This window comes from Aulostomus chinensis, chromosome 4 (genome assembly GCF_037954235.1).
Source record: "Aulostomus chinensis isolate RoL2024-O1b breed Wild chromosome 4, RoL_Achi_v1.0, whole genome shotgun sequence".
Classification (NCBI taxonomy): domain Eukaryota; kingdom Metazoa; phylum Chordata; class Actinopteri; order Syngnathiformes; family Aulostomidae; genus Aulostomus; species Aulostomus chinensis.
In genome coordinates, this window is record NC_141323.1 from 16,342,941 (window position 1) to 16,363,270 (window position 20,330).

The following is a 20,330-nucleotide window of genomic DNA, read 5'->3' on the forward strand; positions in this document are numbered from 1 at the left end:
ACCAGCAGTAGAGTCTGGCTAGTGAATGACCTGGAACACGAGAATTCAACTTTGCCATGTTCATACTGTAGAGTATAGAAACCAGGACTATTTCTGTTAGGTAGTTGTTTTGTTTGTTAAGACATCCAACAGTGAGAAATCAATTCTCAGATTATATTTTTTCTGTGAAGTTTCACTTTAATGTCACCATGGAATTTAATTTTCTGCAATGTTTGATTTCGTGACATCAAATGTTTCTTTATCAATTGTTTTAGTTGCACATCCATGTATTCTGTCTTTATTTGTCCTCTCCATCTTTGTGATTAGATAACCAACCATCCTGAATCAACACGCTCATTCTTCTACGCTGTGAAGTTATTTGACTCCCACTGTGAGGCCTCCATTATCATGCACAATACATTGCTTTTGTGCTACGGCATAATGCATGGGCGTGAAACTCTAATATGCTCCCTTGATAAACGAGCGCTAATTTTAGAAAGAACCTCCCGTGGAGTCGGTGAAAAGACGGCTTATACTTGAAGTGTCTTTATTGGGAAAAGAGAGGCAATGTGTTTCATAATACTCCAGAAAGTCAGGTTTTATTCCACGAGTTCATGGCCATGTCTTGAATAATTTCCGTGACTCTTTGACCTCTCGTTGGAGGACAGCATCGAGGTGACTGTACATGCCAAAAACTGGAAGTAAACACAAAAAAACACTCAATAAACAAGGGACACACTGCAACAGAGTTGCTGTGATCAGTGCGTTTGCGTCTTGTGGAAATTGAAATGAGAAAAAAAAGGAGAGGGGAGAAACAAAAATAGAGAGGGAAACATAAGGAAAGCTGTGATTCAGGTTGTAGCAGGCTGATGTTATGCCGCAATTCATGTATTACTTGAAGTTGAGTTTTATATTTTGGGTAATGAATAAACTAAATCATAGAAAGCCAGATGATTCAATGCGAGAGCAACACCACAACCTTAACATAACTAAACAAAAAGTACCTAAAATGACAAGACAACTTGGATGAATACTGTCCCACTGAGGGCTAAGTATACTGTGTACTGTAAATATAATTAAAAATACATGGTAAGAACTCATAAGCACTCTTAAATATTACACCAGCCACACCTGGGAGCATTAATTAGGCTGTTAGAATTCAAAGACGTGTTCAAGATCCCCCATTAATGTACTCCATACTAAATACTCAAAAAATTACTGCATACTAAACAAATGTAAACTGTAGTCATACTCATGCTCACAGTATTTGGAGGCAAAATCGCTTTACATCCTCTGAAGTTATCGGGATAAAATGACCACTTAGTGAACATTATAATGGTCACTTTCCCTCCTGGAAACATTTTAAAAATTTAATAGATGAAAAAATGATCAAACTTCGAATTTCTGCTACACAGGCTGCTATTATGCAGTCTAAAGATAAGTAATATGTCACGGGGCAGTTGAGTATTTCTAGGAAGTATTTTACTATGGATCTGGATTTCTTGTGCATGCAAAATTCACATTTTATGCAGTCGAATGCACTATATTTTCAATTTGACATCACACTCAGCATCGCGTCCCTCGCACTCAGACGTAGGCTCAGACGTGTGGTGCAGTGTGCATGTACGCATCAACACAAGTAGGCCAACTAAAAACGGATAAAATTAATGACGTGGCAGAAAAATCATCCTGGACAGTCACTCACAGACAATTCCTGCAGCTGACAGAGCCTGAAATCCTTAAATAAACCAGCTAAGCGTTCGTTATACCACACAGGCGCCGCATGCAGTACAATCAAACCATTTTTGGTGGACATTGACCTTTAGTGGTCCGCTTTTTCTCAGTCTTCGCCATCTCTTCTCCAATGATTTCCACTGTTATAGCAGTTGGAGAATCAACACATGCCCTGAGGGCTTACTGCAGTGTTATTCCTCTGCTCTCCCCGTCTTCCTCACTCCCCTTGTTTTTCATTTTCCTCCTCTCTGCCTCTCTTTATATCCCTCCTGCTGTCTACTGCTATGCCAGCAATGCAATTTTTCACTTCAGTGGGAAAACAGGTATAATAGAGGGAGTGTGCCAGTCTGTTTAATAAAGGAATAAAGGCAAAGAGGCGAGATTGGGGTGGGGTGGGGGGGCACCCTTGGGGGCTGAAAACAAGAGAGTACACACACACAGACACATGCTAACCTATTGCATGCACACACATATGCACTGACAGTAAGGAGGGCACTCAGGATCTCACAGCTGCTTATCTCTGAGGAATTGGTGGTGAGGTGCTTCTCTGCTTAATTAGAAACTTTGAAAGGGACCTCATAAATCATTGCAGAGTAAAACTGAAAGGTAAGCAGCGGTTACCCCCATACATTCCCACTGACTCGCAGATATATCCGCACACAAGTACAAAATGTGAGGCAGTAATGAGTTTAAGGGGATGTATGATGTTCAGCCACAGTTAGTGATCTATAGTTTAAAGCACTCAGAGAGCACATACCTCTGCCAAGGAGAAAACACTGCTAATTGCTATATCCTGCTCCAGCCTACAAGAGTTTTTAGAATCCAGGATCTATATCCTGGATTGTATCCCGATTGGCCATTGAAATCCTCCAAATTTTAATCAGTTGTTTCTTGTTATGTTACTAATCTTTTGACTAATTTGAATCAAATCTTGTTCATTTGGCTTTTTGAGACACCCTGCTAAAAACCAATTAATCCTGGATGATTCCCTTTTACTCTGATCCATTCCAAAAACTGATGGGTTCTTCCTTGGCCCAGGCCCCATCCACTCACCAGGCTTGGAGACAACAGTTTTCACGTAATCCTGCTAACAGTCAGAAAAACCCTACCAGAAAAAAAAGTGTCTTTTCATTAGCTTTCCCATTTAAAGAATTTAGAGTTAAAATTCTCATCGTAAAATTACTACTGAGCAAAGGGCCAAATCCTGACGAATCACTCCACTAAGGTTCAAAGAGAACACTGTGTGTGTGTGTGTGTGTGTGTGTGGCTGTATCCTTCCACATGTGTCTTAAAGCTTGAACTCCAGGTGTGTGCAGGAGTGTGTTTGGGTCTCTAGAGTTATTCTGATGGCAGTGTGTGGTAACAAGATCTTGACTCTGCTCTCAGACATCGTCTTGCTTTCAGTCCCCCCATCTATTATTCACACACCTGGATACACACACACACACACGCACACACACATTGACATTTCCCTCATGTTTCATTCTTTGCAACACTTTCTTCTCTACAGTGTTGGTTAAATAGTAAAAGTTTTATTTTGCCATGATATTTTCCTTGTGCATATGCGTTGTGTATTCATACACGTCTGTATATTTATGTAGTGGTGCTTCTGTGTTCAGTTTTAAATGGTATTCATCAGAGAGAAGTGGACAGACTGATAAGCAGCAAAAGAAAGAAGATGGAGAAAGAGACAAAGCACCATCTGGTAAAAAGAGATAGAGGAGTTCTCAAAGTCATGCCCTCAACTTGACTAAAGGTGATCTGAGCCTGTCAATAGGTCATTATCAGGCCCAGACATCGCTTTGGGGACCTCCTCTTCACCACCCAGGCTGCATAGACTGCTGCTGATTGACGTTTATAGAAACCGTCCAATCAAGTCAAGCTTTAAAGAGATACAAAAAGGCAACTCTGTTCTTGTGTTATGAAACATAACCTTACACAAAGATGGATGTTTCTGGGATGATGCTGTGATCAAAGTCTGTCACCGGATCACTATCTGAAGAGGCGAAACTCAGATTCCTGCTTGTTTGTGCGGCTGATCTGAGGTTCCTCCAACATTGCTGTGTGCCTTTCCAATTCATCATGACCTCAGGTCATCATGGGTCAGTGGTTCTCGGTTCCTTTTGCTCAGAAAACAAAGTGATCCTCCGCTCATTATCCTCTACGGTTGAATGACATGGTGATTGACAGTTAAGGAAGCAGAATGTAGTCAACTGGTAAAAGGGCAATCAAGTGGCATGGGAATAAGTCCTAAAACCCCACGATGAGTTCAGCTCCCTCAACTTAAAGAAAATGAATGTGATTTTTAAATGGTTTTTTAGATATATGGATATATGGAGTCTGCATGTCCATGTTACTGCTTTGTAAGTGTTAATTTAACCCTACCTCCGTGTGTGTATGGGCTACAAGCATTGTAGTGGTATGAAAAGAGCAATGCTGTGTTAAATATGCTAATCAGTGATTGTGTGATTATTATACATACAAACACACACACACACACACACACACACACACACACACACACACACACACACACACACACACACACACAGACCCCGGAGCAAATCTCATCGTGCATTTACTCAGCGGGCTGTATTTATAAAATTTAACCTGCTGTAACATTTTGCCAGCTGCACTCCTCCAAATGAATTGAATCCATAAGCTCTGACTTTCTGCTCCGCTGTGTCGCCTGAAAGGCCAAGTCTTGATTCAACACAATAGGCTGATTTGATGCCCTCGATACTCCGGGAGTATGTTGACTTCATTAATGGCTCCCAAAGCCTTTCAGCTTTAATACAGTGGCCTCTGGTCACAAAATATAATGGGGAGCACACAGTTCTGTAGCGCTGCCACCAGGTTGCACCACTAATAGAGACACAGGTGGCAGATGTGTGCCTCAAATTATGCCGTTGCCTCTGTTGGGTCCTCGAGGCCCAGCTAGTAGCTGCTGCTGCAGTGGCGGCAACAGCTCTTATCACTGCAGAGTAGTGGGACAAGAAAGAAAAACAGTACAGGAAATAATTGGTTTGAAAGAGAAATGTGCGTATAGGTTTTTTCCCAGCCAGGCCAGGTATTTGTCTGCACTAAATGAGGTCTGTCAGGAAATTGCTACCAGTCGCTTCAAACACCCTGCTGTGGCTCTAATGAGGCAGTGAAGGAGGATATTGGATGGGAAAGGACAAGGAATAGTGTCATTTTGTAGATGGAGACATCTCTGCACAATGAAAGTGATGGAATTATGCATATCGCAAAGAAAAAAATGGCAAAACTAACAAAGGAATGAAACAAGAAAGAGGATGACATAAGAGAGGGAATAGTTTTTGAATAAAGGACACAAAAGAGCTGCTGTCCAAGTCGAAGCACAGCATGTGAACGGTATTATTTGTCTTTCCACACTGAATGTGTATGAGTGTTGGGTCCCATGGTATATCGACTTGAAAGATGAGGACTTCCTGTCTACGTCCATATAGATTTCAAATAGATTTGTTCTACATTCTGGGGAATACACTGGTATATTCTAATGCTACAACAATCCATTGAGTGAAAAGGGGAGGCAAAATCAAACAAGCGGGGGGTTCACTGTGAGACACATGCTGATGAATGGCATCTGGAAAAAACAACCTCATAGAAGGATAGTGTGATCGGCAAAAAAAGTCGAGGGAAAAGTAAATGACAGAAGCTCAGCGAGTTATTAGAAGTCAAGAGGTCACAAATGTTCTCAAAGCTGGAGCGCGCAGGAGCCTGAAGCTAGTTTAGTCAACCTTATGATTTAAAGATTGAGACAGCACGAGAGAGAGGAAGATGGAGGGAAAATAACAAAAGCAATGGCAAGGAAAAGAGTAACAAAGCGCAGCGTTGAGTCCCCTGCCTGTGCACAACGCTCTAAGGCAGCTCAGAAGTGAAGGCAATGATAGCGGGGAGACCTGTCACTCACCTCTCGAAGCCAAGAGGGAGATCGAGGGAAGAGGGGAGAGTGGAGGGAGAAATGAGTTAGGAAGCCTCCAGACACTTGTCCCCTTTCACGTCCAACACCATCATCCCTCACAATAACATTCCTGTCCTTCTCCTGGCTTTTTCTAGCTCTCAGCAGGGGGGATAAGGTTAGATTAGTAGGCCACATAGACCTGCGGGGTAACAGGTACCACACCTTTAATGCCACGTCGGTCAGTCACCGAACCAGGGGTCCCCCTGCAGCCGTGTCTGCTCTACTGTCAGATCCCACATGTGAGGCTAGAGTGTTCATATATGCTTGCTTACTTATAAAACTTTAATTTCTGTCCGTCTCTATAACTTTTCCCTGCCCCTTGGATCCTTCCTTAGTTTCAAAACCTTTCTTTTCACCTTTTCTTTCCTAAATGAAACATCTGCAAAGGATTAACCTCTGTAAAACCAAACTCCACAGGAGGGCCATCGTCCAGGTCTTATTTCTGCATAGTTTTGATCCTGCTAACTCAAGCCTCTGTAGTTTCTTCACTGCTTACAATGACATTTCTCTGATTTGCACACATAAAGTACCTTCATCCAGGGAAAAGACATTAATTAAAATCCTGCTGTGTAGAAGATATGTTTAATCGCAAGCCTAAAACAGAAAGTAGTGAATTAAAGTGCAGAGTGTTCAGTTCCAGTCTGTGTATTTTGTCCACACATCCTCCTATAGTTGGAGGAGTTGAGCCGGAACCAAAAACAAACAGTTGATGTATCTCAGATAGCAATAAGATGTCTCAAGCTTATATTAAAATATACCGAAGTAATAGTAGAACCACTGTGTCATGTTTCACCTGCAGTGCTTTCTTAAGCAGCTTTACTAATGAGTAGGCGATCATTTGGGATTCCTTACTCAAGCAGTGCTATATGACAGCCTGGCTTCCCTCTTTCGTGTGCCACATTTTTGTTAATACCCTCAAATTAATGTCAAATCCTCATCCAGCCTCGCACCAGTCCGTCTCGCCTAAAGCTATATTGAAGCGTTACACATGGAAGTGGCGAGTATGTTCCAGCAATGATTGACACTGAGAGATGGAACCAGTCTGCCTCCTAGTCTCTGTTATTCCCAACTCCCCTCCTCCCCTCCCCTTAACACCCTCTTTCTCTCTGTCTGCCATATGTTTCAGCGAGCTGGACAGATTTGGGCAATCAGACAGCCACCATTGTATTGCTGTCTGAATGAATAGAATGCGTGGAGAGACACATTGCCATTATGTAGTGACGATACATTGTTGCTTTTCTTCCTGTCTCATTCACAGTGAATGTTCCTCTCAGTTGTCTCTGTTCGGTCTCTTATTGCATGTCCCTGCCGCTCCCGCCTCAGTACCTAACACCGCTGCCGTGGTTTGACAAAGATGGCTGAAAGCTGAGCAAAGTGTGGCAGGTCAGGTTACAGCAGTTATTTGGCATGCTGCTCCACTGTTGACACTCCAAACGTTTCCGATTGGTATCGTGGAGAGGGTAAGGACTCGAGGGCTAGAAGTGCAGACCCCAGGAGACCCCTAAAATGCAGATTCTACCCTGAGGACCAAATATATGTACATCATTCAGCCACAGGTGCAATTGTATCCCTAATGTTAGAGATCATCAATGCTGGAATATTTCAAGCACTCTATTTTAATTATAGGGCTCCACTAGAGTATCTATCACAGTTAAAGTTACGTATCTTGTTCTGGCCCTTCATGCTGCCCCTCAGTGAATGGCCGGCTTCTTGAAGACTGCTGAGGGGCAGTGAGGCTAATTCATAAACATGCTTTGTCTGGATCAGATAACCTTGTACAGACAGATTATATTATCATATCGTATGTAAAGTGTAGAGCCCAGCGAGGGCTACAAAAAAGACACACACACTGTAAGACCCAAGTTGTTAAACACAATAAATGTATCACTTTCTTTAAATTTTATTTTGTCGCTGGGGCTGAAGACCTTGCGCTGGCAGAACAAGGGGTCTGTTGAAGTCCTGGCACTGAACCGGGGTTTGCCCATGCACATATTTCAGAGGACTGGAGGAGTTCTCAACACAAATGTGGTGGTATTTTAAGTTCCACAGCATGTTGCATGACTTTGGGTGACATTCTGCTTCAGCCCACTCACCTCACTGCAGTTGCATGGCCTATGATAGACCACGGTGACACTTTAGTCAGCAGCTTATTCTGGCTTCCACCAGCAGCATGTTGGTCATGGTGTGTGTTCCAGCCATGGAGCATTAGTGTGTGCCACGCTTAACAGACTGCAACTCTGTGCGATTTTTGCCTTCCGTTTTCCACCCCCAATCTTTCCCATGTAGCAGGCAAGGACACAATTGAGCAATCTCTCTCTCACTTCTCACTCAGAACCACACAAGCATTTCTTGTCCAATTATTGGATGTTCTTCCTGCTTTTCCCCAAAGGTGGTGTTGTCCAGAGGTCGTTTTTGCCGTATATTTCCTGCAGCTGTAGCAACAACCATCATCCTACTACTGTGTGTACTGTTATGTTTTGTTCTCCTGTGGACAGAAAAAAGACTTTCCAAAAATGTGGGCATCAATTTCACCACTTGACACGAGACAGTTTTGACATTTATGGGACACAGACACTATCATACATGAACACTTTTGAGGAAAGTCTCAGCAACAAATCCAGGGAATAAAGAGTTAAGTTTTGCCAAAAAAGGACACATTTGAAAAAATGTAACTCCTGCAGAGTCCGCACTGCATACAGAATATTATGAAACTGAACAAACATGGAAGCAAATTGACACCCAACTGGTCAGCAGGGTACAATCATATCGCAGTAATTCTAGTTTACAGTCCAACTTGACCGTTAAGTCTGCCGACTGTAATTTTTCTTCTCAGTGTTGTTTTCTGCATACATGGCTTGATTTGATTGAATGAGGTTACCCAAACAGTTTACTAACAGCTCTTACTTATTTTAATTCTGTAGAGCAGAAGACTCAGCATTGCATTTCAACCTGCTTCAGATGGATTCCATGCAGAGTTAGAGGAAGTGTGGTAGTTTCCATGTGTTTTTTTGGTGCACGGTGCCAATATGTAGAAAAGGAGAGAGGGTAGTCCTGTGGTTTTCACACCGGAATGGCTTCCCTGTCTGTATCACACCTTCTGCTAGCTGTTAGCCCCATGTAACACTGAAACTGTTGTCAGTATGTCAGATTCATCAGCACTGTCCTCGCATTCTGTGCTACACACTAAATAGTCATTCATCCAAAAAGGTCTGAAAAACAGATGTAATTTCTTCTGAGGGTTCATGTTCTTATAAGAGAAAAGGTCACAGAGATAGTACAAGTGCATCTTTACTGTAACATAATTGTAAAAGCCACAGCAGGTGCCTTCATCTCAGTCTGCAGTAATAGTGTAATTATTTGTCACAGCCACAAGGGGGACATAGTTTATGGCCAGAGTGGTAGGATTTATGAAGGATGTTTTCTTTTTCTTTGTAAGATCTGTGATATATCATCTCTCCCACAGAATGATACACATACAGACTGCGGCACACAGAGAGCTATCGAAAGAAATGCTACACACACAATTCATCATTACACACACTGCACAAATTCTGCAGAGCGAAAGCAATGTGTTCTATGAGTCAAGAGCACCAGTAGCACTCTCCACAGACTATCCCTCATTAGCATATGAGTAGCTCAGGCCAGACTGTGTGCGTGGATGTGTGTGTATGCGTGTGTTTGCGTGCATGTGTGAGACAAATAAATAGAGAGGAAAATGCCAACGTTCCCATACACGTGTGTATGTGTGAACACACTTATTTATATGTGTGCACGTACATGTGGGCCCAATGCATCTCACACCATTCCCACTACTCGGAGGCAAAATGAAGTCTGTCTGGCAGTGAATGTCTATTGTGTAGTCCTAATGTGATAGCAGAGATTAGCATTGTAATCCATTTAGCATAGAGCAGCTAATCCCCTTCATTGCTGTTGAAAAGGAATCAGATAATATTGGCTACCACCACTGTAGCTGCCTTAATGATTTTAGGCTGATGAAAAAATCACTTTAGGATATATTAATAATTACTGTTGCTGACAATGAAAGCGGGATTAGTAGTTTCATAACAAATCATAAAAAATAGCTATGGCCTTTTGTCAAGGGAATTAAGGTATCGGTTGTGTTCACTACTACAGCGTTTTGCCTGAAGAGAGTGTTTTCAAAGAAATAGAAACTCAAACACTAGCTGTCCAGTAATTTCTTGACTTTGGCGTACTTTGTGGACTGCATTTTTACTGTATTCAGCCTTCAAATTTAACACAGTGGCAGGGGAAATTAACTGTGCTGTTCTAAAATATACAAGCCCAGGGTAACCCTTACTTGTTGATATAAAAAAAATACGGGCCATGATATCTATTTAATGTCTTTCTATGCTGCATTTATTCTATGAATATCTCCACTGGTCTATGATTTCAATGAGTCTTTCTCCCCTGTGTGTTCTTCAGCCCCAGTGCAAGTAAAACTCGCCAGCAACGCATGCTTGCAGACATGCTGCGCACTCCCTGGTGGCTCATTTGTTTTTTTTGGTGGTCAGATAGAGGGATAATATTCAGGAGCTTCCGTTGAAGGACCCTGTGCTCCCTGGTGACTGTGGATCCGTCCCAACGCAATAAAACTCTACATTCAGCCACTGCCATTGACTGCTTACCTTTTAACTCTGCATAGAAAGTGACCTCTTGTGCAGCCAGGGTAAACTGATACGCACACATCTTCACATACATGCACACAAGCGCACAACAGCTCAAATTAACTCACCCGATCAAGCAGATTAGATAACCCCCATCTGCTGAATCTGGCCCTGGCTCGTGTGGAACTTTCTTTTTCTACCTTCCTCCTTCTTCCTCTCTCCTATTGGCCCTCTGTTCTCTGCTAAGCAACTGACCCCATTGCATACAATCCCTCCCAGTGAAAGTGTGTGTGACGCTTTGATACATAGAACTCAAGGTCCTTTGAGATCAGGATCACTGTTCAAGCCAAGCAGGAGGCAGAGCAAGAGAGAAAGAATGACTGGAAAACAAAGAGGGAGAGTCTGGAGAAGTCCGGGTGAAAAATGGAGGCTTTTTTAAAAAGAAATATCTCATTGTGACACTGGATATCAGCAAGCAGCAGCAGTAGGACAGACTTAACCTACACAAAGTGAACTTGAAGTTCTCACTTTACAGTAGGAATGTTGAAACAAAGTCAACAGTGTTCTATGGGACCGAAGCAGAGGGTTTTATTTGTGTGTTCCTGTTGTGTTGTGATAGTCGAAGCAATTTTTTGAAATGGTGACTAAATCCTGTGGAATCAGTCTTATTAGACTCTTAGCAAAGATGACAACTTACCCATCAAAACAATATTAAAGCACCTTGAACACAGTGGATAGATTCAGGCCAGCGGGACTTTTTTTTTTTTTTTAGGGATATGCTCATGAAGATGGCATTGAGTAACTTGTTATCAGCATATTATAATTAATCATTAAGTGACTCACCTGCCTGCTCGACCATCTGCTTCCTGTCCAATTATCTCCAAATCATGCCTTTTACCTGTGAACCCTTAAGTGCTGAAGAGTGCAAAGAACTACTGCGAGTCATCACAACTATAACAAGGCTTCTCTACACCTGTCCGCAACCCCACACGGCCCCTGTGTGTCAGTGTGTTTGCATGTATTCTACAGGGTGATGAAAGTTGCTTGAGTAGGTATTGTCAGAGCAGGAAATTACAGCCACAGGACCTGATTTAGAAAGGTTCATCTGGAACACACCCCAGTGCATGTGTGTATAAGTCGATGTAAGCAGATGTCTGGGCACCACCAAGTGTGTGAGTGGCTCCAATAGCACACACTTTCTGCTGAGTAAACACACCTGGGGGCCCACGGACCACACCTTTTGCCCAGATGCCTAATTACCATAATCACTTTTGAATGGCTGAAACTGTAATAGAGAAAGATGAGCTTCTCGGATACGGCGCAGAAAGCCATGATGCATGGGGAAATCCTGAGGTAATCTGCTTTGAAAGTGCAACTTTGCCTATCATAATGTTAAAAAGTATCCTTTTAATGACACTTTACATGAAATTACACACTCTGTAGGCATAGACTCAACCTTTGTTGATGACACAAGTCCCTGGAGAAAGCGCACAGTGTCTGATGCTGGAACAGAAAGAGCAGCAGTTTATTCAAAGTTCATTGGAATTTTAGGGTCAATGGTGTGTGTGTGTGTGTGTGTGTGTGTGTGTGTGTGTGTGTGTGTGTGTGTGTGTGTGTGTGTGTGTGTGTGTGTGTGTGTGTGTGTTTGTTTAATTGTGTGATAATCTATCTGAGAGTCACAGGTTGAAACAGCTTGACCCTTGCACCCCATGTGTTGCTACTATTGCTCCTATAATGACCGGCAGGATTACATTTATATAATTCATAAAATGTAGTTTTCATGATATACTTCATACTAAATGTGCAAGGTCTACTGTATCTGTTGAAAGCTTTTAAGATTTCTTGTAATTATAGGAACTGAAAGAATAAATTTGCACCAGCATTTTGCAACAGTATCAGGCTGATAACAAGTATCCTTGGACAACCAAACCATATCCTAAAGAAAATCTACCCATCCTTAAATTGTAGCAGCATCGGGTTGCCAACATAAAACATTTAAATATACTGGTGTTAAGGATACCTTTTTTGGTGGTGTTACTACTCTACACGTTGCTCTGCGGTCTGTTATGATTGGAAATGTAAGATTTTTTAAAATGTTCTTTGTGTCTTTCCAGATCCGAGTGGACGGCTCCTCTCGTGCTCTGCAGTATGAAACGATTCAGGCAGTGGAAAATGGACCCATCCTCAAAGACATGGCTTTCTCCTCTGATCACCACTACCTCTACGTCATGTCTGAGGGCCAGGTCAGACACACACACACACACACACACACACACACACACACACACACACACACACACACACACACACACACACCTGTGGACAGCCTAATGTCATTACAAGTGGTCTTTATCAGTTTCTAATGTCAGAGGGTGATATAATCTCTGTTGTACAGCCATAGAAGTTTTCATGGCAGTTTGGCAGCTGGAGAGAAAATGTCCTTTCATAAGAACTGCGAATGGAGCTGGAGTCAATGCATGTGTTGAATTACAGGGAGACAGAGAGGTCCATCGGTTATGTGTGTGTGGAGTCTGTCTCGATGTCTGTGCAGGGACAGATTTACACACATCATCTCTCTTAGTGCCTTTGATGACACAGAATGTGCAGTGAAATAGCAGCACTCTGTGTAATGGACACAGACACAGAGAGACTCAGAATACCTCTATCAGAGGCAAAAAGTTTGCTAAAATAGCGTCACAGAAAGTCCATTACACACATGCTGCGTCCACACTAATGCGTGCGTGCGCACACACACACACACACACACACACACACACACACACACACACACACACACACACACAGATGACTCACTGTGGTAGATTTTTAAATGCATTAACACAAAAAGTTAAGTTTTTAGTCACTGTTATGTGCCAAAGATCATTTGTGTTTTGCCAGACAAAGCAATTTTTCAACAGATCCTGAGAGAGTCAGTGACCTGTGTGTACCATGTGATTTGTTAACCCATCATCACAGTAGCTGTCCCCTGACACACTCGTCAGGTTGGTTTAGACTAATGGTTCAGGATGAGACCAAATTCAAGCCAGTGTGAAACGACACACTATCTCATTGCATTTTGTAGACCTTCACACTGCAATTTGTTACAAATTTCATCTTGAATCTTTGGTCTAGCCTTGCCATGAATGATACAGTTTAAGAGAATCTGAACAAGCTAGCAATGATCTGTCTAGTAATTCCTTAAACAATCGTGAGTCACTGCAGTGCAAAGAAGATATACTCCATTTTTAATGCAACCGCTCCAGATGGCATGCCTATCATTCACTCTCTCTCCCTCCTCTTTATCTCTTGTCACATAATCACAGATGCCTATCTTGCTGTTTTGTTGGCAGCAACAGCAGAGTTATCCTAGTATATTGTCTGTAGCATTCAGCATGCCTATATAGACCATTCTGGCACACTTAAAGTGTCAGCATTTACACATGTGCAGCACAGTTTTTTTTATTTGTGCATACATTGTTTGCATGCAAGTCCTCAGATTGGTGTTGCAACACTTAAAAATATCAGCAGACTGAGATGACAGTTTTAAATACAGGTCAGACCGCCTTTGCTGAGTCTATCTGCCATGAGAGTGAGAGAAAACGCAGGGAGACAGCAGAACAAGGACATTTAGGGTCCTGTTTTGTCACCATTTAGCAGATCTGGTAACCATTAATGTCAGACTATTATTTATTCCTTGTAATTGGGCTTACAGATGACATTACAGAGTAAAAGGATATTGCTAGATCCATTTATGTCCCACTTTTAGCACCCAAATTTGTGTTAGAAATTTAGCATTTTTAATTTGCATACCAATTAGAATATATTTAGAAAGAAATAACAACAAGTAAGTGAGTTTTGCTGTCCTTTTTTTTCCTTTGGGGAGAAGACTACTAATTAGACTATTATCCAGTTTATTAGCCTAGTTACAGTGCTGACCTTCACTAAGTGAAATTAAGAGCATCTGGGAATCATCATATACATAAATATAGAGAGCAGTTAATGAACAAAAGACATACACACAGCAAGCGCACAAAAATACACCCATAAACTCACTACACACACACACACACACACACACACACACACAAACACATGTTCCTGTAGTGCTGAAGGCTGAAGAAAATGAAAGACTAAAACTCCACCAGAATGACACTATTTTTCTCTTTTTACTGCAATACCTTCATGTTCCTGGGAGTCAGTAGAATTTGTAGTGTTTATTAGTAACACTGTTCCTGTGATCCTAGACGCCGATGCAGATTTCCAAGTCTCATCGTGAACATTTTTTGCAGGGCACCTCCAAACAAGATTGAAAATTAAAATGCAAGAAACAGCCCTTGACAGGCAGGCAATACACAAGATATGGCAAACATAGCAATATAGCACAAAACGATTAATAAATCAACGAATAATGCTGTGGTAAATATTATGGAGATCCAAAAGGGACAAACAAAATCTGTTTTAAAATGTCTTCAAAGGCTAAAGAGGATGAGCTCAAGTTGCTTCATCTAAAAGGACAGTTAGCAAAACAAATTTGCGTACATCAGGTTTATTTTTTACCACATGTGGACTCAATGAAAGATAGAAGCTAAATTTCAGAAGCATCTATTGTGGCTAAGAGGTACTTGTCATCAGTAACCGAATCTTATGCTTAACAAGCAGATCTGTACTCATAGATAAATCCCAGCTTGTAGTGGTCACATTTCCATGCAGGAGTTATTAAAGTAGTCCCCCTTGCTGGATCAGTGTAGTGGTCTAGAGTAACACGGCACATACATGCACATTCCAGATCCCCAGTGGTGGCGAACATGATGAAAGCAGCTCGAGCTGGTCGATAGCTGGAGGCCACCAGCTGTTACAGGGGCCTGGGACCAAGACACTCAGAGAGTACTGTAGATGGAATAAGGGAGAAATTCTGAAAGAGAGAAGAGAAGGCGGCCCACAACAGGAGACAGAGATCAGAGCTGATCGATACAGCTCCCCCCAACCCCTGCTGTTCCCAGACAGACTTGAAAGCTCTCCTTCAGATTGGTGATGCCAGGCCTGGGGTGGATGGAGAGACAAAACCCCTCTGAATACAGCTTAGACAGAGTAGAGGGTCCAGAACTAAACAGCAATGATCTGAGGGTGACAGAGGGACACGGATCACAGATACTGTGTTAGAACTGTCTATTAAGGGCTGCAGATGTTTATTTTAAGCTTTTGAAGGGGACGTGTTGGTTCAGTGGCTACAGGGAAACCATATAGACACAATGTAGTCAGGTAACATGTAAGTTTTGCAACTATTTGAATTTAGTCTTGGTTCTGCATCAAATAGCCTCGTTATTCCTATCATTTTTAATCATCCACATCTTAGGTTTTATTGAAAGAACTGAAAACTGTTCACATTTATTAGATGGTTCTGAATATACAATAATATACATCTGGAAAAAAAATGGGATGTTCTTATAATCAGGGATGGCTTATACTCATTACAGCGTGGTATTCTACTTCTAACGAAAACTGACCTGATTTCTTTACGGTGAGCCTTGATGTTTCTGTTGTATTTTGTGGAGCAACTGATTTTGGTTAAGTTTTAGTCATCATTTTGGAGAAATTTGGTTCACTTTTGTCATTTTATTTAATTGATTAATTAATTTTTCAGAATTGAGAGTGTCGACATCTCGGAGAAACCTTTTCATTTAAATGTGAACTTTACAGTCATCATCCTTCTCAGTCCCCAAAAGAAATCGAAGGAAGTCAAAATAATTCTCCCAGACGCTTTACTTGCTAGTTTTCTAATGGCTGGAACAGTCTTGTGATTTGTGCGTGCTGGTTAAAGGCAGTGTAGCTTTTACCTTGTCGATCTCAGAGTGAATCAAGAAATGTAAACCCAAGTTTTTATGTCTGTAAGACTGAATGACAACTCATTAATGAATAGATTATTGCGGGTATATACCTAGGGTTCATACTGGTTTACAGAGGGTGTCGTGCTAACTGCTCGTCTCGGTTCGAGCTGGCCAAATGCAAGCGAACACGCAAAAGCATTAATCAAATCAGTCATTATTTTCTTCCAGAGGCTTAATTTCCCCATCCTTTCCATTTTTCTCTCATTCTTGCAACACCCTCTTTCCCAATTTTGTGAATGTGTGTGTTGAGTTTCTTTTTCTTTGAGGATTGTGTTTTTTTTCTGTCGTCAACCTTCATTCTTGTCTATTTTTACAAAGGTTTGACCTTTTCATCTTCCATCTTTGCCTTTCTAACCCTTCTCTTACTACCATTTTCCATCCCCCATTTCTCTGCTTTATTACTGCTCCTCACTAGCAGAGTAATCTGTCATCCCTACCCTCTCATTAATCCAGTGATTGGCTGTCCTCTAATTGGATCTCTCATTCTCTTTCTCACTGCATATTTCTTTTCCCCCCTCATATTCTCTCTCTCTTTCTCTCCCTCCCTCTCTCTCTCCCTCTCTCTCACACACATGCAGATACAGTATACAAGTCATCTTATTAGTGGGTTAAATAGATGTTCCTGGTATAAAGAGGACGGTCAGATTAATAGAATGGGTTGTGATTATAGATGTCCGGGTTGTGGTTTGAGTGACAAGGCAGGTCAATCCCATTATTAATATGAGCTGCTATTGTAGTTCACACTCTTACTATTCTGTTAACACTGCTTCATCTGTCAACTATAATGAAGGGGATGAATGAGACGGTGGCACTGGAGGTTGGGGAGGTCATTTCACTGTTGGTTCAGTATTTGATTAACACTAGAAATCATATATTAATAGAGTATTCATTTTAAAGCTGCCATTGGTAGCTTAACCCACTTGTGCTTTACCGTAAAGTTCTCACTCCACATCTGGGGGCAGCATACTTGTGAATACTTGGGGCAGACGTAAGAAAAAGAGAAATATATACGCTCGTAGCATTTTGGTCCTATCACTTTTGTGTAAAAAACATTTAGGATTCAGCAATAATCATTTAATTTTTAACATAGTTATTCTTAAAGATGAAAAAAAAAAGCGTTTACATCTGCATCTGAATACACAAAGCCACATCTAAAACCGAAAACTGCAAAATAAAAGAAATGTATTGAAATAAAAGCAGCACTTTCTTGCCTGATCACAGTGAAACAATCACAATGCAACAGGATTTGCAAGGTCTTCCTCATTACTCAGCAGTTGGCTGTGCTGAGTCTTGACGTAGGTTCCAGGGCATTTGGGAACAGTTCAAGCCGTTTCTGTTGTTGCAGTCATTCAATCCTCTCGGTAATGTTCCCATAGCCATACCATTAACCTCCAGCAACCCAGCGAACACATCAACCTTTCCTGCCAGCAACTGTTAAGTCAGTTAGCGGCTGCATCCAGTATGTCGCTACATGGATTTAATGATGAAACCTACATTAACTGCCACTTAGAGGCGGCGGAAACAAGTTGTGAACACAACACGGACATATGGTAGTTCATATGGCAAACTTATTTATTACTTATTTATGCTTAAGCTTATTTACTCATCCAGCAGTTGCCAGGCAACATTATCCTCATCATGTTTCCACCTGGTGAATTAAGTGCAATATTTTCTGTCCTTTAGATGGGATCTCTATCAAGTCCTGAGGGAAAACGTGGCTCTTGAGCTATTCTGCTATCATATAACAGCACTTTGAATTAGAGATGCAGCCTAACAATGGGCTGACCACTAACTATGATATTGCACGTTGTCATTGGATAAAGTATCCCAAAAAATATATCAATTGTAGCTGTTAAGATTTTCTTAAAGCGTGGAAACATAGCAGAATATAAACTGTTGCTGGAAAGTGCTACGACTGCTGCACTCAAGGGGCTAAATTATTTATAGTCAGTGTAGCAAATGCAGATCTGTAAGTGTGAATTATTGAAAATGTGTACCATAGTGGGGTGAGATCGTTCAAAGGCAAAAAGGCTTTTTTTTCTGTTATGAACCCCCCAAGGGAAATCCGACAAGCCAATTTGTGCAAGTATCGTGTCTCGCATCTCATGAAAGATGTTTAATATCAGCATCCTTTAATTTCTACCAGCGGGAAACTTTTTACCACATCCCTCAGAGTGTGGCTTCCTCACCCCGCCTAGTGTGAGACTGTGAGTTTTGAAGGTGTTTAGATGTGCATATTATGTTGTGTCCCAGTTATAGCTGCAGGCTCCTGTGGTCTAACAAGGACGTTGAACAGAGCTGATGCGTTTCAGCCATTGCTGCCTGACACATTTCTGAAAAATGTCAACGAAGTGGAGCAGACAAGGTTGAAGTAAAATCTTGGCTCACTCACAGCCCCTTTTGAAGTTTTGCTTTTGTCTTTGCTCTTTTTCTCTCTGTTGTTCTCTCTCTCTCTTTCTCTCTCTCTCTCTCTGTAGATTTCTGAATCTGTGGTTTCTCTCTCTTACTCAGAGTGCTTACATGCTATATACAACAGGGACACAGTCAAATTTGTCACTCATGTGAGTCATCACCATCTTCTGGCGCTTCGTCTGTCTTTAGCAGGCCTGATTATTCAGGATGATGCAACTTATGCTGTGCAAGTCTGGCCACAATTCACTTCAAGGTATTGCAGACTAAATGCACATCTTGTAGCCAAGGGTCAAATCACACCATAGTGTACACCTTAAATGCACTTTCTCTGGGCATCCATCATGTTTTCATTATGCATTTAGCTCTGAGGACCGGAGCAGCATTAGCATCATGTTAGAGCAAGTAGGCAGTGTGAGTTTACAACTGATCTTAAAGTTATACTTCACTAAAAAAAAAAATTTTTTTTTCCTGTCAAGTCAAAAATAGGTATCCTGAGCTCATGAGAATGTTTTTTCCCCTCTTATGTTACTTCTTTGTGACTCCAGATTGCAGCAAGAGCCAGCCACATGAATCTAGCTTGAAGCTAATTCTGTCTTATGGCTAGCTAAAGCAACAAAACAAAAAACAGCAGCAAAACTACCCAAAATCATTTACAAGCACTTTGTGCTGTATAATCCACATCTTCTTCATCCAGCCAAATTCCCACTAATTCACTTCAGTTTGAGCTCAAAAGCAGTACACATTATAATATTTACTTTATGCATTATACCGTGAACCAGTTGATTCGGCTCAGGTCTGCTGTGAACCAGCGCAGAGACACGACAAAGTGGTATAATTTGTTTTTTTGCTCAATTTAAAATGTTTGTGGATGACTGAGCATCCAGCTGAATAAAGAAGTCATGGATTATACCAGATGATGTGCATGAGAGTTTGTAAAGACATGTTTTTGGATAGGTTTGCTGTTGTTTTGTAGCTGTTGCTGCTGTTAGCCAAACATTGCCATTAGCTTCAAGCTCAATATACCTGGCTGGCGCTCTCTTCTTTCTTGAGTCCCATAGAAGGGACTCAGTGGGGAAAACGTGTTTGTGAGTTAAAGACTTCTATTTGTCAGTGCTTGAAAGGCAAATGTGTTGCCAAATTTGTTGGTAAAAATGTTTTACTATGTAACATGCAGGACCCTTCAACGTATACAGTAAACTCCCTTAAACTTGGCCTGTCTTCTTTTAAATACGGGGAGGGTCTGTCATCCTTCAAATGGAAAGATAAGTGAAAATGATTGATTGTATCGGAGTCATTTGTCATGCGTTGACAATCTTGACAGGCCAATGGATGGCTTTCTCATTTGACCTCTTCAGAACGTCAAATGAAAACAATATCGCACTGCTCTCCTACAGTAACTGAGTTCATGATATCACACCGTTGGTTGCTGTTTGACAGATTGCGAGGTGCGTCAGCTGTGACAAGGTAGAGGCTTGTTGATGTGTCCCTCGCTTCATTTGCCTTCCATGTCAATGTCTCCTCCACCCAGCTGGGGAGGCGGGAGGTAGGATAGAAAAGAGGGAGAGAGAGGAAGACCTGTAAATGACTTAATGAATAAATGACAATCAATGAATATTCAGTGATAAAGAGACGGACCAGAATGTTAGCGGTAAAGGTGAAGACCCAGAACAGACGAATGTGTGTAATATCCTAAGGCATGTTAGGAAACAC

The 20,330-nt window shown here is 41.5% G+C and overlaps 1 protein-coding gene across 4 annotated transcripts in view; it reads left to right on the plus strand.

Annotated features, from left to right (window-relative positions):
- plxna4 (plexin A4) overlaps positions 1-20,330 on the plus strand; it is a 248,351-nt gene that overhangs the window by 133,822 nt on the left and 94,199 nt on the right. For all 4 annotated transcript variants that reach the window (XM_086202084.1, XM_086202085.1, XM_086202083.1 and 1 more), the window contains one exon: positions 12,438-12,566. In XM_086202084.1, coding sequence (XP_086058210.1) covers positions 12,438-12,566 — 129 coding nt within the window. The remainder of the gene's footprint in view (positions 1-12,437; positions 12,567-20,330) is intronic.